General features: G+C 39.2%; 1 protein-coding gene and 1 long non-coding RNA gene across 8 annotated transcripts in view; both read left to right on the top strand.

The window, feature by feature from the left end:
- LOC143738228 (uncharacterized) overlaps window positions 1-16084 on the top strand; it is a 202897-nt gene that overhangs the window by 47690 nt on the left and 139123 nt on the right. The window lies entirely within an intron of this gene.
- LOC143738227 (supervillin-like) overlaps window positions 1-16084 on the top strand; it is a 196364-nt gene that overhangs the window by 88898 nt on the left and 91382 nt on the right. For all 6 annotated transcript variants that reach the window (XM_077230243.1, XM_077230244.1, XM_077230247.1 and 3 more), the window contains one exon: window positions 3514-3548. In XM_077230243.1, the coding sequence (XP_077086358.1) occupies window positions 3514-3548 (35 nt within the window). The remainder of the gene's footprint in view (window positions 1-3513; window positions 3549-16084) is intronic.

The raw sequence follows: 16084 nt of genomic DNA, 5'->3' as shown, positions 1-16084 counted from the left end.
ATGGGAAAGGTGTAAATTCACTCTATATAGCACAAACGGCAGAAGCGCCTGACCTGGGCTACAGAGAAGCAGCACTGGACTTCAGGCATTTTGGCATTTCCTTCTCCCCAGTCTTCCTCCAGACTCTGGCACCTTGATTTCCAAATGACATGCAAAATTTGCTTTCATCCGAAAAAAGTACTTTGGACCACTGAGCATCAGTCCAGTGCTGCTTCTCTGTAGCCCAGGTCAGGCGCTTCTGCCGCTGTTTCTGGTTCAAAAGTGGCTTGACCTGGGGAATGCGGCACCTGTAGCCCATTTCCTGCACACGCCTGTGCACGGTGGCTCTGGATGTTTCTACACCATACTCAGTCCACTGCTTCCGCAGGTCCCCCAAGGTCTGGAATCGGTCCTTCTCCACAATCTTCCTCAGGGTCCGGTCACCTCTTCTCGTTGTGCAGCGTTTTTTGCCACACTTTTTCCCTCCCACAGACTTCCCACTGAGGTGCCTTGATACAGCACTCTGGGAACAGCCTATTTGTTCAGAAATTTCTTCCTGTGTCTTACCCTCTTGCTTGAGGGCGTCAATGATGGCCTTCTGGACAGCAGTCAGGTCGGCAGTCTTACCCATGATTGCGGTTTTGAGTAATGAAACAGCCTTTGAAAAGGCAGCAGATTTGATATGCAGTGTATGTGTGCGTTGTGTAAATATCAGACATCCCAAGTATCTACCGCATATTGATAGCGGCTCCCTGATGCCCGCAAATTAGTTCAAATCTCCCGGAATCTAGAGCGAGCGAGCAAGAGCGTGCACAAACTGTGCTTCAAGCCGTGTAGCACGCGCATGTCAGAGAGGGAGAGAACCCTTGCGGATGCGTAGTAAAAGAATAACCTTTGGGGAAAAAGGCGTTTTAAACCTTATTTTGGGGCAAAGTCATCAAACTTTTTCAGCGATTTTTATCATATTTTACTGCTGTTTCTATACATGCAGTTTTTATGTCCCAGTGACTCTCTGCCCATTCATTTAGATAGGAGCCCGGTCTTGTTAGTCCGAAATAGCTGCCCTAAGGTGTTGCCAAGATGGCGGCCGAGTGGCATGACTTGTCTAAAAGGACTTTGGCTTTACTTATTACCTCATTAAAATTGATAGCATAAATACGAGTATTGCATGTTGTCATTGTTCATTCTGAGAGTCAGCCATTACGTTAAACCAGCCTGTCCTGTTCCGGCATGTAACTGTTTTGTTTTAGTTGTCTGTATTGTAAGTGTCTGATCTGGTTTGTGCAGGCTTATGTGTTAAAGTGAAAGTAAACCTGAACGGGACGTTGAATATCACTGACAACGGCCAAAGCGGATGCAATTTATAAGGTAACGCAATGGTAGTCTTTTGCTATTTTCTCAGGTATGTTTAAGAATCAGTGAGATTGTGTGCAGCAGACTTGATCTGACCACATGATATTCTGCCTTGGTAATCTTTGACTCGATCAAAGAGGAGTTATCATTGAGCATTTGCACCTGTTATTACTTTTTAATCTAAAATTATGCTATTTAATTTCAAAACTAAATTAAAAATGGATGGGTTGGAGTGAATAATAAAGGAAAAGCAGCCAACAACTGTCCAGCACCAGCATGCATGTAAACTTAGTCAATGCAGTTTAAAAAGCACCTGAGGATGCACCTCATTCTGAAGAATGAGAAGATGTTTCCAAACTTTTGACTGTTATAAGTTAACAGAAAGTATGTTTGATTTTTTTATTTATTTGCTCATCTGTTTTGTGTTAGATAATCAGCCCAACATGGCTGCATTTGTTATGACACAATACCTTAAGGTAAAGGAAAGCTAAAAATACAGTGTTAGTAAAAAATTGTTTTTAAATGTGTTGCAAAGCTCAGACTATCCCGGCCAGTTATAGAGTTCAATTAAATATATGAGATGTACTAAATGAGAAGAATCTCTTTAAAATGGATCCCAATAGAGATGTGTTAAATGACTAGTAGGGGAGGGAAGCAATATATAACGGATGATCTGTACCTGTGTAATTATGTCCATAATAATGTGTAATCATACACTGTTTGTTCATTGGCCAAAGGAGGACTGGCCCCCTGACTGAGTCTGGGTTCTCCCAAGGTTTTTTTTCTCCATTCTGTCACCTGATGGAGTTTTGGTTCCTTGCCACTGTCGCCTTTTTCGCCTTTCTTCGCCTTTGTCGCCATTGGCTTTTGGCTTGCTTGCAAAATGGCTCGCGATCAGAGGGTTATTTAATTATCGTGACAGGCCTAGATTTATTTTTGCTGGTCCTGTTTGTGCTGTTATTTCTTGAATTTCGTTCTAAAATTAAATGGAATTGCTTAGTAGTTTCTATTCCTGTGTTAACATGTTTTCTACATCTGAATAGACATACACACTTTTTTTTTTAAATAGTCAACAGGCTTTAGTTGCTTCACAGCATAAATCACAGCTGTGAGTCCGATCAACAGGGTCCATAAGCAGTGTTCACTGCTCCTCATTCACTCAGCACAGGATAGTGAAGATATGTTGAACTTCACTTAACAAAATAAGTTCATCAGATGCTTGGTGAAAAGGTAGCCTATGACATAATAGCCTATGGATTTATTTTATACATCCATGTGTGTTTATATAAATATAAATGTATTAAGTATTATCAATTTAAGTAATATAAATTATCTTATTTGACAATTGTCTAAGCGGTAAACTAAATGATAAATGTCTGTTGTATTGTTTAATATGAAAAGCGTATTTTTTTTTATATTTGATACCTTTTATCTCATTAAATATATGATTATATATTAACCATAATATGATAGTTACATTGTAATTGTTGCATCTATTGTACTTTATATTTGCGAACAGCTGTGTACAAACCACACATGGGAATAATTAAAGGGGAGTAATAATGCCGGAGCTGCAACTCCGTTTCACCGCCTAAAATTTATTTCAAACTTCTCTATGTGCTGAAATAAATGGTGTGTATCTGTTCCACTTCCTGTGATTTTTCCCTACCGAAAACATGCCTATAGCTGCACAAATCACTTTTTAGGTGTGAACTAGCTTATGGCCTCAAAGCATTTATGAACTAAAAGGCACACATTTTTAAATGTATGGTTTCATCTCAGATATGTGCCTTTCACGATTTATTTGTTTTTCACAGATTTAATTGTTATCCAAAAATGGAAGTGTTATGTAAAAAGTCCATGACACAACCTGCATGACTGTAAAGACAATTACAATGACTTTACAAGTTCTAGATTGACCCGTTTTTACTGTAGTCTTTACAGTGCTTGAATAATCCTTTACCAATTTGTAGCGTTTATTATGTGTAGTGTGTGCTTTCTCATGCTTTTATCTACCACCGAGTTCCCATTCTTATCTGCCTTAAGCAGGACAATAGAAATGCAGTGAGGGGTGGCAAAGCGGTGATTAGGTTATAGGAGCAGCTGTGTCATCTTTTGTTTGCTTGCCACATATTAATTCATAAGCTCACTAGTCTTTGCCTTTTTCTCTCTCACACACAGTCCACTGGAAGCAGAGGAAGCCCAGAAGCCACAGGGTAAGTCTCCTTTCCTTGCATTGGCTTCAAAGAGCCCCTTTGTGAAACACGGAGTTCCTTTCTCTTGCCTCAATTGTGCCAAACTCTCCCTTTTTAAAAGAACAGAGAGACAGTGATGTACTCACATATAGTCTAGATGGGATGTACCCAAAAAGTGAAAGTGAGGAGCATTTATGGGTACAAGTCGGGAACAGGCCTACTTTACATATTTCAAGGGTGCTTAATCCAAAAAAACTGGTACCCAAGCGAAATTGTGATTATTTTTTTTTACCTTCTAATTTGCATATCAAAATGGCCGCCAAATTGCCTATCTTGCTCAGTCGTTGGACCATTTTCCCCTATTTTTTTTGTAACGAGGCAATCAAGATGAGAAAATTAAGATTCTAGATCGATAGTCAAGGGTCAGAGCAAAGATATAATGGAGGCTCACTGCCTTTTTTATGTATATATATTTATATATGCAAAATACCAACATTTCAGGTGAAATTAAGCATTATTTGTGTCATTTTTTAAGGCCGACATAAATATTCAATAAATGTCACTCTTTATGTTCCCAGTGTAATTATGATATGGGATGTATTACATATTACATAATAACCAAAAAACACCATTGCAAGTTGTCTGAAATTTCATTTTTTTTATGCAAACAAAGCATTTATGCTCTTATTTCAAACATCGAAAAACCCAAGTGAAAGTTATAAAATAGGGAAAATAACACCATGCAACTCCCCTTGAACAGATGTACAGATCACATCTTGTCTCTGTATGTTTTCTTTCATGTTTGTAGCTTAATTGCTTTGCTTTTTTCTGTTATATTTTTAGTTCTGTAGTTCACTCCCTCTGTAAATTGTATTTGGTAAATTGTTTTTATACCTTTCTAGTTTGCTTGTGGGCCATTTCTCTTTGGAATGTCATTTTGATTAGTATTTATTTCTGCAGTCTTGCCTTGGTATACTTGAGGACTACAACTCCACATTTAAACAAGGACGTTGGTCATCACTCTGACATGCACACATTGCAGTGCATAACAGCCCTGATTTTTGGCATTTGCACTGGCGTGTTCTGCATTGTTTTTTACTGGTACACAGGATCATTTCCAGGCAACTTTCAGGTATTGGATTCTGTGACATAAGAATGGGCTTTAGTCCTGAACCGCCATGTTTCCATTCCATATCCAAGGGCGAAGGAAGCTCAGGTGTGGCATAGTGAGCATTTCTCCAAACCATTGCCTGGTAGTGTACTCTCAGCAGATGGAAGTGGAGCGCATCGCTTGTTGCCGGCATTGCTTCTGGTTTACCTGCCCTGGAGAAAAGTATATGCCTTGCAGCATCAAAAGAGTCTGTTTTGGGGGCGCTAGTGAGCCAAGATGGAGTGAAGACGGACATTTCAGAGCTCCTGCAGGTTTATGAACATTTATGTTTTAAAAATGGCAACTTATAACTAAAGGGTACTTAAACTGGATCGATAATAGTTTGGGACTTTAAAGAAGTCGGTCTTTGCCGACGTTTCATGTTAAATGGCGGATAAACTTTGCAAATTCAAGTATCACGGTAGCGCATCAAAGCTAGAGGCTAACACCAGATCCACGAGACAACACACTCCAGAAGACAACGCTCCACAATCTACGAGCTCTGGTATGAGCGAGGAGATACAAGCTGATATTTTAGCCTCTATACGGGGAGAACTTTCCAAAATTATAAGAGAGGAAATGAGGAGTGCACTGTCTGAAGAGTTTACTACACTTAGGGCCGACATTAACGCTGCGAGGGCCGAAATAGCCAGCAATACTATCGCCATTCGAGCAGAAATCACCTCCATCGAGACGGACATTGAAGATGTGAAAGGTGGTCTGTCATCATGGTCTGATGAGGTGAATACACTACAGACTAATGTGACCGAACTTCAGAGTGAGCTGGTCAAACTACGGGACAAGTGTGAGGACATGGAGGGAAGGCTGAGGCGCGGAAATATTCGAATAGTCGGCGTTGAGGAGCAGCCGGACTCTGCCAGCCCTAAAGAAGTCTCTAAAATGATCAAAGAGGCTCTGCGGATGGACCGGGACGTAAAAATCGACCGCTCACACCGAGCGTTCGCACCCAAAAAACCGGGAGATACAGAAAGACCCCGTGTCATCATTGCCAAGCTGCATTACGATGGAGACGCCGCTGACATCCTGAGGAGAGCCAAAAATCAATCCCCGCTGATTTACAATGGTAAAAGAATAGCAATTTTTCCAGATTACACCACTAGTGTGGCCAAGGCGCGCGCCGCCTTCACGGATGCACGGAAAGCTCTAAGAGGACGAAGGGACGTGCGCTTTGGTCTACTTTACCCTGCAAGATTTAAGATCACGTACAAGGAGGATAGTAAAGAGTTTAGCGACGCCGTTAAGGCTATGGACTACATCAAAAAGTCCATCCTCGCTACAACCACTGAAACTGAAACGTAGGCTGTATCTGAAGCTTACACGCTGTGGTGGTACGAATTGGTACAGTACATTTCATCACTGAAATACTGTTTTAAGTTGTTCTACCACTAACTTTAGAACCGCCTCACCTATACCGTTGGTATTAATACTATTGGTAGATCTTATGTGTTTGATTACCTATTTTTATGTATACCTGCAGGAGCCTGAGCTTCCACTCATTTTTGTTGTTGTTGTTTTTGTTCTCCTTAATCTTTCTCCTTTTAACTATTATTGTACACAGCCACCTTTCTTCGGCTGTGTTTGTTGCCGCTTATTATAGTGGCTAGGGACTTATACCCACTTATCTGCACTATGTTATTAACATACACCTTTAATGATTATTTTGTTTTTTGCGTTCTGATCCTTTTGTTCCCCGGGGATCTAATAACTTCTATAAAACAACAGAGCATTTGTATTTCAGTCTTCCTAAGTTTAGAAAAAATGTACAAAAAAGCATTAGTGCTTTCATTTGATTTAATTATCATGGTTTCTAGCATTCACTTCGCACAAATGATTGGTGCTATGTCAGACTCAGGTCTCTGCCTCCAGCTCAATTTAATATTACAACACATCTTTTAAATTAGTCATGAGTACATTAACTGTAACAAGTTATAATGTGAAGGGTCTGCATAGTCCAATCAAAAGAAAGAAAGTACTATTGCAACTCAGACAGTTAAAGTGTCACGTAGCACTTTTACAGGAAACACACCTATCAGATGCTGAGCATCAGAAATTAAACAAGTCCTGGGCCGATAAAGTTTACTTTTCGTCACATTGTTCTGGTAGGAAAAGGGGCGTTGCTATTTTAATACATAGGCAAATTAACTTTACCGAAACATTAGTGCATAAAGACAGGGAGGGTAGATTCTTATTGGTAAATGGGATAATTGATGGTACAGCAGTATCCTTTATAAATGTATATGCTCCCAATGAAGATGTACCGGGGTTCATTAAGTCAGTTTTCAACACGATTGCAGAGTACAGCTCCGGCCTTCTGATTATGGGGGGAGATTTTAATTGCGTGATGTCAAATTTAGATAGACAATCATCTTCTCATACCCCCATATCTAAGATGGGTAAAATGCTTAAAAATGTATCTATAGAAGCTGGATTAGTGGATGTGTGGCGATCCAAATTCCCAAAGGAGAGAAATTTTACTTTTTATTCAAATCGATATGCATCCTACTCACGGATAGATTACTTTTTTACTGCTAAAGCCGAATTACATAGAATTGAAGATATCACAATATTGCCCATCACGATCTCTGATCATGCACCTGTCACTCTCCAGTGGGATATAGGCTTGACACCATCTTTCAAGCAATGGAGACTTAATGCCTCTCTTCTTAATAATAAGGATTTCATTACGTTTGTTAAAGCTGAGTTTAAGAGTTACTTGGATATTAACAACACTCCTGAAACATCTCCTATCATGTTTTGGGACTGTGCAAAGGCCTATTTAAGAGGCAGTATCATATCCTACGCGACGGCAAAAAAAAGACAAAAGATAGCTAAACAAAAAGACTTAGAAGATAAAATCAGAGACCTCGAACATGAACATAAAAAGGGTAGGGAACCAAGAATTTTGAATGATTTAAATAAGAACCGCAGAGAGCTTCAAGACTTACTATCAGGGAAGATTGAGGGTAACCTTCGCTTTGCCAAACAACAATATTATGAAAATGGAAATAGAGCGAGCAGACTTTTGGCCTTTAGACTTAAAAAACAACAGTCATCAAATGTAGTTCAAAAGCTAAAATCGGGCAATAAATCCATCCTAAAACCTAAAGAAATAGCTGAGGCATTTTCAGAGTTTTATAAGGTTTTATACCAAGACACTGATACCTGTTCTGATGAAACTAGAATAGCAAATTACTTACAAAATATACATATCTCTGAATTATCTGATACAATAGCTAAACAATTAGATGAGCCAATCTGAGAAGGGGAAATTGAAAACGTTATCTCATCCCTTAAGAATAATAAATGTCCTGGCCCGGATGGTTTCATCAATGAATTCTATAAATGTTTCATGGATATCCTTACTCCACACTTATTAGAAGCATATCGCTACAGTTCAGAAACCAAAACAATGGCACCATCCTGGTCTGATGCGACAATAGTTGTATTACATAAAGAAGGTAGGAACCCCACTGATTGTGGGTCATATAGACCATTATCTCAACGGAGATGTACGCATTCTAACAGGTATCTTAGCCAGGCGATTAAACGTCATAATAACACAAATCATACATCCTGATCAAACCGGGTTTATCACTGGGAGGCATTATGGAAACAATTTGCGTCGGTTATTAAATATTATATCTCATCAAAAAGAAAACAAAGCTATGACGGCTGTAATATCTCTAGACGCCCAAAAGGCATTTGACCGCGTGTCGTGGAAATACCTTATTCAGACATTAAAGAGGTTCAAATTCGGGCCCAAATTTGTAGAATGGATACAGACACTATATTCATCTCCACAAGCGGCTGTTAAAGTCAATGGCTTCAGATCAGCAAGGTTTAAGCTGGAGCGCGGTTGTAGGCAAGGGTGTCCCCTGTCACCCCTCTTGTTTGCAATTAGCATTGAGCCATTGGCTCAACTCATCAGGGACAATGATAAAATTAAAGGGATTTTGACTGGCAAAGAAGAACATAAAATATCATAATATGCGGATGATGTTTTATTGTATGTGACCGATCCTGTATCATCAATACCAAAATTGAAGGAAATTATCTCTGTTTATGGCTATTTTTCTGGCTATAAAATAAATGTTGATAAGACGGAGGCAATGGACGTAAATAGCAATATCCCACTGGAGGTTAAACAACAAAGCAGTTTTAGGTGGTCTAAAGAAGGCATTAAATATTTAGGCATTAGTATTCCCCTCTCACTGAATGATTTGTTTCACGCCAACTATGGTAAAACGCTGGATATAATTAAGAAAGACCTGGAGCGGTGGTCAGCATTGCCCCTCTCCTTCCTCGGTCGCATCGAAACCATTCGCATGAATCTGCTACCGAGATTATTGTACTTGTTCCAGATGTTACCAATTGTAGTACCAAAATCCACATTCACTGATTTGGATAAAATAATATCAAAATTCATATGGCAGAGCAAGCGCCCTCGTATAAAATATAAAACACTACAGAGAAGTAAGGGAGAAGGGGGGCTCAATCTTCCAGTTCTAAAATATTATTTCTGGGCAGCACAGTTAAAGCCTTTGATTTCTTGGATCCAAGGAGATTCTCAGACGAGGTGGCTTAGTATTGAACAAACAACGTGCTCTGAACCATTAAATGTATTGCCATTTTTAGACATCCCAATAAAAAATCTGTCGCTGTGGACTAGAACCACGCTTAGCATTTGGAACAAGGTACGAGTTGCATTTAAGTTACCAAGAGGTTTATCAATTTTGACAAGCATCGGACATATTAAATCCTTCGCTCCCAATTCCTCTGACAAAAGTTTTTCAAAATGGGCGGAAGAACAGCGGCTTACGTTTTTACATCAGCTAATCAAGAGGAACAACCTTATGTCATTTGAAGAGTTACATAGGCGCTTTCAGCTCAAGAAAAGTGATTTCTTTAGATACTTACAGTTGCGCTCTTTTTTGACTTCACATAAAGACTGGGGAAAAATACTAAACCCCACACCAATTGAGAACACTCTGATTCAATTCCAAAAAGGTGAAGGGGATAAGAAACTGATAACAAAGTTATATAAAGTCTTTTTGTCAATGAATCTTAATGGGCCCACTCGGACTAAACAAAGATGGGAAGCAGAGACGGACAAAATTATTTCTGACGAAATGTGGGAGGGAGTGTGGACTGGGGCACATCGGGTTACAAGTTCAAACACGTGGCGGGAATTTAAATGGAAAGTTATTAGTAGATATTTCAGGACCCCGGATGTAGTTGCTAAGATAGATCCCAAAGTTCCAAGTTTGTGCTGGAGAAACTGTGGGCCAGCAGTGCCTAATCATACACATATTTTCTGGTCATGCCCTATATTACAAAACTACTGGGATGAGGTGTACAAGGCTATAAACCAGATTTTTCAGGAGGTCATTCCGAAGGATGCAACAGTTGCATTACTTGGCATTATGCCAGCTAGTGTGCAAGGACGTGCTAAATCATATCTTTTAAATGTTCTGTTCGCAGCAGCCTTGAAATGCATCACAATTAAGTGGATGCAAGTAGAGCCTCCCTGTTACAACGCCTGGGTTCAAAAAGTACGGGAACTGTACCAAATGGAAAAGATAACATACACATTACGACTTCAGAAATCTGTTTTTAATCTACGATGGAGTCCAGCAGAAGTCTTATTCATGTAAAGGGCCAACAAGTCAGGGTTCTGTTTTATGGGATTATTTTTTTATTTTTTGTGTGTGTGTGTGTGTGTGTGTGTGTGTGTATGGTGATGCTGAAACCACATAGAAATGCAAAATGTAACATTAAAATATATTATTTTTTCTTTTCAAGATTGTACACTAGTAACATATTTGATAACTATTGGTGATGCATGTAACTGCTCTGTCAAGAATGAATAAAAATGTAAGTTCAAAAAAAAAAAAAGAGTCTGTTTTATGCACATCATATATTCTGCAGACAAAAGGCTCTGATGTTCTTTGAGTCTCCTCCATGAGATCACCAATTCCGAGGTTGCAATTGATTGTGCATTTTCCAGACTTTCCACGATGTACTTTTGGTGTGACTTGCAATGTATGATGTGGTATCAGAACCAGTTAGTGCATGAAATGCTACAAGGCTTGGTGTTGAATCCTTTGGCAGTTTGTTAAAAACAGCATCAATGGGTATATATTGTGGCTTCCTTGTGGTACCAGACAACAGCCAGAGTTTTTTACATGCTACGTGCGGGAAATGGGAAACCAGAATCACAAGCACATCAGTGTCTCTAGATGACACGACTACTGTGTCTGACTGGCAGTACTCTGCATGTAATACCAATCGGGTATCTGCCTCTTCGTGTGTCGCTCTCAGATGAGTCAGGTTTGTTGTTGCTTTCGATGACCTAACCTCCGTTTCTTTGTCTCTGAACCCACCAGCAACAACTATCTCTTTATCATCTGGTGCCTGAGCACATAGTTCTTCAGAGAGTAGATTGGCAAGATCAGCTTTGTTGTCAAGGAGGGACAGGAAGTTGGTCCAGTTTTTCGGAAGATGCACATCACGACCTGCAACAAGTCGTCTGATTGGTTGAGCTGCTTTTGTGCATCTAGTCCTGGTAGCACCCTTGATGGTCTCTGCTCTGTATCTGTCAAACACAACGTCTATCCGTTTATAGGAACATCCTGCTTTCAATACTGCTCTGACAAATGTGTCAGCCAAATCTCCAAATCTTAATGCTTTGTCTGGCTTTCCTAGGGCAACCACCAGTGCCTGTACATCTATGATGAGGCAAGATGACATGTCGGGAAGTTCAATAGCCTCAGGACAAACTATGTCTTCTGTTAACTTATTTACCAATACAGACTTGTTTCCAGTGCAAAGGGTCCCATTCATTTCAGCAAGGGATATGGGAACTGGCAGAAGCTCGTATTTTAGGACAGCTGGTAAGTCAACTGGACGACCTGCCTCATAGGCCGTAACAAGGCGTTTGAGGATGTTTCGGTCAGCCTTTACAGTTCTGTTGTCTTTGATTTTAGGATTTTTGGCCACTTCATACAGAGATGCAAATGTTTTAGCTTTGCTCTTATGTAGGGTTGCATGGATTGGGACCTCTGGTTTATCTTTGTCCTCAAGAACAATTATCATTTTCTCAATGAATGAATTAACTTTTTCTTGTCCTAGGTCTTTGGCAGAAAGTAATGAGCTTTGGATAGCCTCTGTGGCAACGTCTTTCGTGGCGAGATTTTGCAATGAGCCTGGTGAGACTGAACCAAACACCTTGAATCCTTTGAAGACTAAAACCAATGCCATTTTGTCTCTGTTGTCACTCTTTTCACGGGATTTGGTAGCTTCATTGTGGACGTAAGTTTTCTCAGATGTGTTGCTGAACATCAAATGTGTCTCTTCTGCTACATGGGACCTCATGTTGTAGGAGAGTGTCCATCTGGAAAGGGCTGAAAGTGTCTTAGTAATGTCAATGATCCCCCTCCTTTTTTCCTGTTCCATTGATCCACTCCATTGCTTGGTCTGGATTGACCTGGTTGAATCGTTGATCGAACCGCTTCACAACAAAGTTGCCCCTTTGGTACTCCGATAGTACAGGTTCTGGGAGTTGGTGCATCTCAGCAATATACACTGGCCCCCATCTTGCGTAGTTCAGGTGGTCATATTGCATGAAGTACGGCAACATGCTGAAGGAGTGAAGATGAAGCTCCCAGAGCCCATCACGCTGAGCTTGTGTAAACTGCAACAGTGTTGAGACGATATCCATGTAGTTCCACCAGAAAAAAAAGTTGACATCTTCAGATTTATTTGCGATGAAATCTTTGAGGAGACTGTCAAACTGTTCCTGCTTCAGATATGTTATCAACTGAGGAATAGTTTCAGGATTGTCATCAGCAGCCATAGCAGAGACCTCATCATGGCATTCCTTGTTTGATTCTGCAGCAAACGCGAGGAATGTTGGCAACAAAAGCTGCCATAGGGCCTGCAAGCAGCAATGCATGGATTCACAGATGTTACGTTAGCACTCAAAACCTGTTATCACCATGAATCATCATACATTGATTCTACAACCTACACATCTTCTATACAGAATTCACACTCTATACAAATACCACAGCAGTACAAGTTTCACACCCTATCGTTATACTAAATTTACCCCATACAATAGCCTAACGTTACTGCCTACTCATCTGGAAGCAGCAGACATTTAGTGTAAAAGTAAAAATGACATGACATTATTTAATATTTGAATCACAGCTTAGGCTATAGGCTAGTGTTTTGACATCGACAGCCCAAGTGGATCTTACCTCAAACTTGCGACTAGTTAACTTTGTAAAAGTTAATCGCTTCTCAGGTCGATATTAACACTGACAAAATTATATTCAGAATTTAAAAGATTATACCACTTTTTAATGCGTGATTGTGTAAAGGTGTTCACGAGATACCCACCTTTTGCGAACTTGCTTTCAACATTGATCACTCGTTCTCATGGAGATGCGGTGTGCACGGAGGGGGAGGGGTGTGTGTGTGTGTGTGTGTGTGTGTGTGCGGCCTGCGCATGCGTGCATGTGAGTGAGAGAGAGACTATTCACCTGGGTTTTTCCCGTCTTAGAATTTAGAGAACAAATGCTTAATTTGCATAAAAAAAATGAAATCTCAGACAACTTGCAATGGTGTTTTTCTTAGTTATTATGTAATATGTAATACATCACATATCATATATACACTGGGAACATTTATGAGTGATTTTGATTAAATATTTATGTCGGCCTTAAAAAATGACACATAATGCACATAAAAAAAATTTCACCTTAAAAGTTGGTATTTGGCATATATATATATATATATATATATATATATATATGGAAAAGGCAGTGAGCTTTCATTATATCTTTGCTCTGACCCTTGACTATCGATCTAGAAAGTTAATTTCCTCGCCTACTTTAAAAAAACTAGGGGAAAATGGTCCAACGACTGAACAAGATAGGCAATTTGGCGGCCATTTTGATATGCAAATTAGAAGGTAAAAAACTCAATTTCGCTTGGGTACCATTTTTTTTTTGGACTCAGCACCCTTGAAATATGTAAAGTAGGCCGGTTCCCGACTTGTACCCATAAATGCTCCTCACTTCTTATAGAAGGCCATTTTGCTGAAATCCGTCTAGTCTAATTCAGCTGGAGAGAATCTAGTGAAACATACAAACAGCCTTACACACAGATATGCACATGTGTAATTGTTCCACTGAGAGCTTCTTCAGTTCGAAGTTGTGGTACTCAAAGTACACCCAGACCCCCGAGTGGGCTGTACACCACAATCTAAACATTTTTTATTTAATTTTTTTAGGAAAGGGAGTTTCCGTGTTTAACGCATTTGTCTACATTGGATGAGTTCTAGTATGTTGCATCAAATTTAATTTTGTTGTATAGTTTGTTTGCATTTTAGGCGTCTTATTCATTATGGCAGAATTCTAGCTTTGTCTTGTCACTTGTTTACAATATAGATGAGGTGTTCGCTGGCCAAATACAATAAATTAGGGATTCACAATATATCTGTATCACATTGTTATCTGTCAAAATTATTTGATGTCAATAATATTTTTTTAATTGTTATTGGAAAATATTAGATATACACTACCGTTCAAAGGTTGGGGTCCAATACATTTTTTGTTTGTTTTTGAAAGAAGTCTGTTATGCACTTAGGCCCTGTTTACACGAGAACGATTCTGGGTGAAAACATAAAAATATTTTATCGGAGGTGCCTTTTGTTTACACGGCGACGGCGTTTTGGGGACTTAAAAACGCAAAAAAGTGAAACCACCCTCCAGAGTGGAAATCTTAAAAACAATCCACCGTCGCGTTCCCATCTAAACGGTAAAAATGCAAATCTGCTCACTGTGGCTCTCGTCGCGTACACGTTTACGTCACAGGCATGCACCAGTACAGGAAAATAACCCCAATATGTCGGATTATTTCCATACGTCGGACCTTCAAGTTGCCATAGCAGCTCTGATAAACGTACAAGAGTCTTTTCAGCAGTTGTACAAAATATTCTCAGATATTGGTGTTGTTGTGTCGCAGTGCTTCACATTGCCACCTAGGCGCCTGGAGTGCATACTACATCAAATTTCACACACTTTTGCGTCACCATATGCACGCGGATTTCCCCCCGATAACGCTGGTCTAAACGCAGAATAAAAAGTGATAACGCAACGGCACTTTTGCGTTTTCTCTTCAGATTGTTTCCGTGTAAACATGGCCTTAATCTCCATTTTTTGAATAAAAAATACGGTAATGTTCTAAAATATCATTTCTATTTAAAATAATGAATTTTAATTTTTATATATTTTCAAATGTGATTTATATCTGTGATGGCAAAGCTGAATTTTCAGCAGTCTTTATTCAGGTCTTTGGTGTCACGTGATTTCTCAGAAGTCATTCTAATAAGATGATTTTATGCTTAAGAAACATTTCTCATTTTAATATTCAGACCTGAGATTTTATTATCATAAAATATTATATAAATTATGATATTATATTAAGATTTCTTTGGAAACTCATGTGTCCTTGCTGAATGATATTCAGTATGTATTAATTTCTTTAAAAATAAAAATCTTACTGACCCCAAACTTGAGTGGTAGTGTATATCGGCTGATATTGGATATTTAATTGTACATGCTCTTTTCTACTTATTTTTACACTTAGATTACCTTTAGAATTAATTTATTAACACTTATAATTTAATAAAACTGATAAATATAATCGCTCTCAAAATTAAAATCTTTTTTTCATACTTTCACTTATAAAAATAATTTATTTTTAGTGTTTACATTTTTAACACATCATGGAATAGATGATTAATTTTGGCCTTTCATTTATAATTGTTAATAGTATCACATAAAATATTGGCTTTTGTGGTATATTCAAAGTATAATTTTAACAGAAAAACCCTTAACGCGCTCCGGCCACCCATCCACATAAAAAAGTGCCTGGTGTCTCGATAACTCACTCCCTGAAATAGGTTTGAAGGTGCAAACGATTATCCGTTATCTCTGTGCAAACCTCAAAAACACAAACCCGCGAAAACAGTTTGTCTGCTTCCTGACCTGAGCCCCAATTCATGTTTGAGCTCTAAGACTATGTGCCATATTACTAGAGAGAAGAGCAGCACCATCCCAGGAGGGATTAATACCATCTCTTTTCAACAGGTCAGGTTTGCCCCAAAAACCTCTCCAATTGTCTTTGAATTCTATATTATTTTGCGAACACCACTTAGACAGCCAGCCATTGAGTGAAGACAGTCTACTAACTATCTCATCACTCCGGCGAACAGGAAGGGGGCCAGAGCAAATTACAGTGCCTGACATCATACTTGCGAGTTCACACACCTCTTTAACGTTCATTTTAGTGATCTCCGACTGGCGAAGTCAAACAT

Source organism: Siphateles boraxobius, unplaced genomic scaffold (genome assembly GCF_051911475.1).
Source record: "Siphateles boraxobius isolate OS27281-9 unplaced genomic scaffold, OSU_SipBor_1 140, whole genome shotgun sequence".
Classification (NCBI taxonomy): domain Eukaryota; kingdom Metazoa; phylum Chordata; class Actinopteri; order Cypriniformes; family Leuciscidae; genus Siphateles; species Siphateles boraxobius.
Note: the sequence above shows the minus strand (reverse complement) of the source record. Positions and strands in the feature narration are given on the sequence as shown.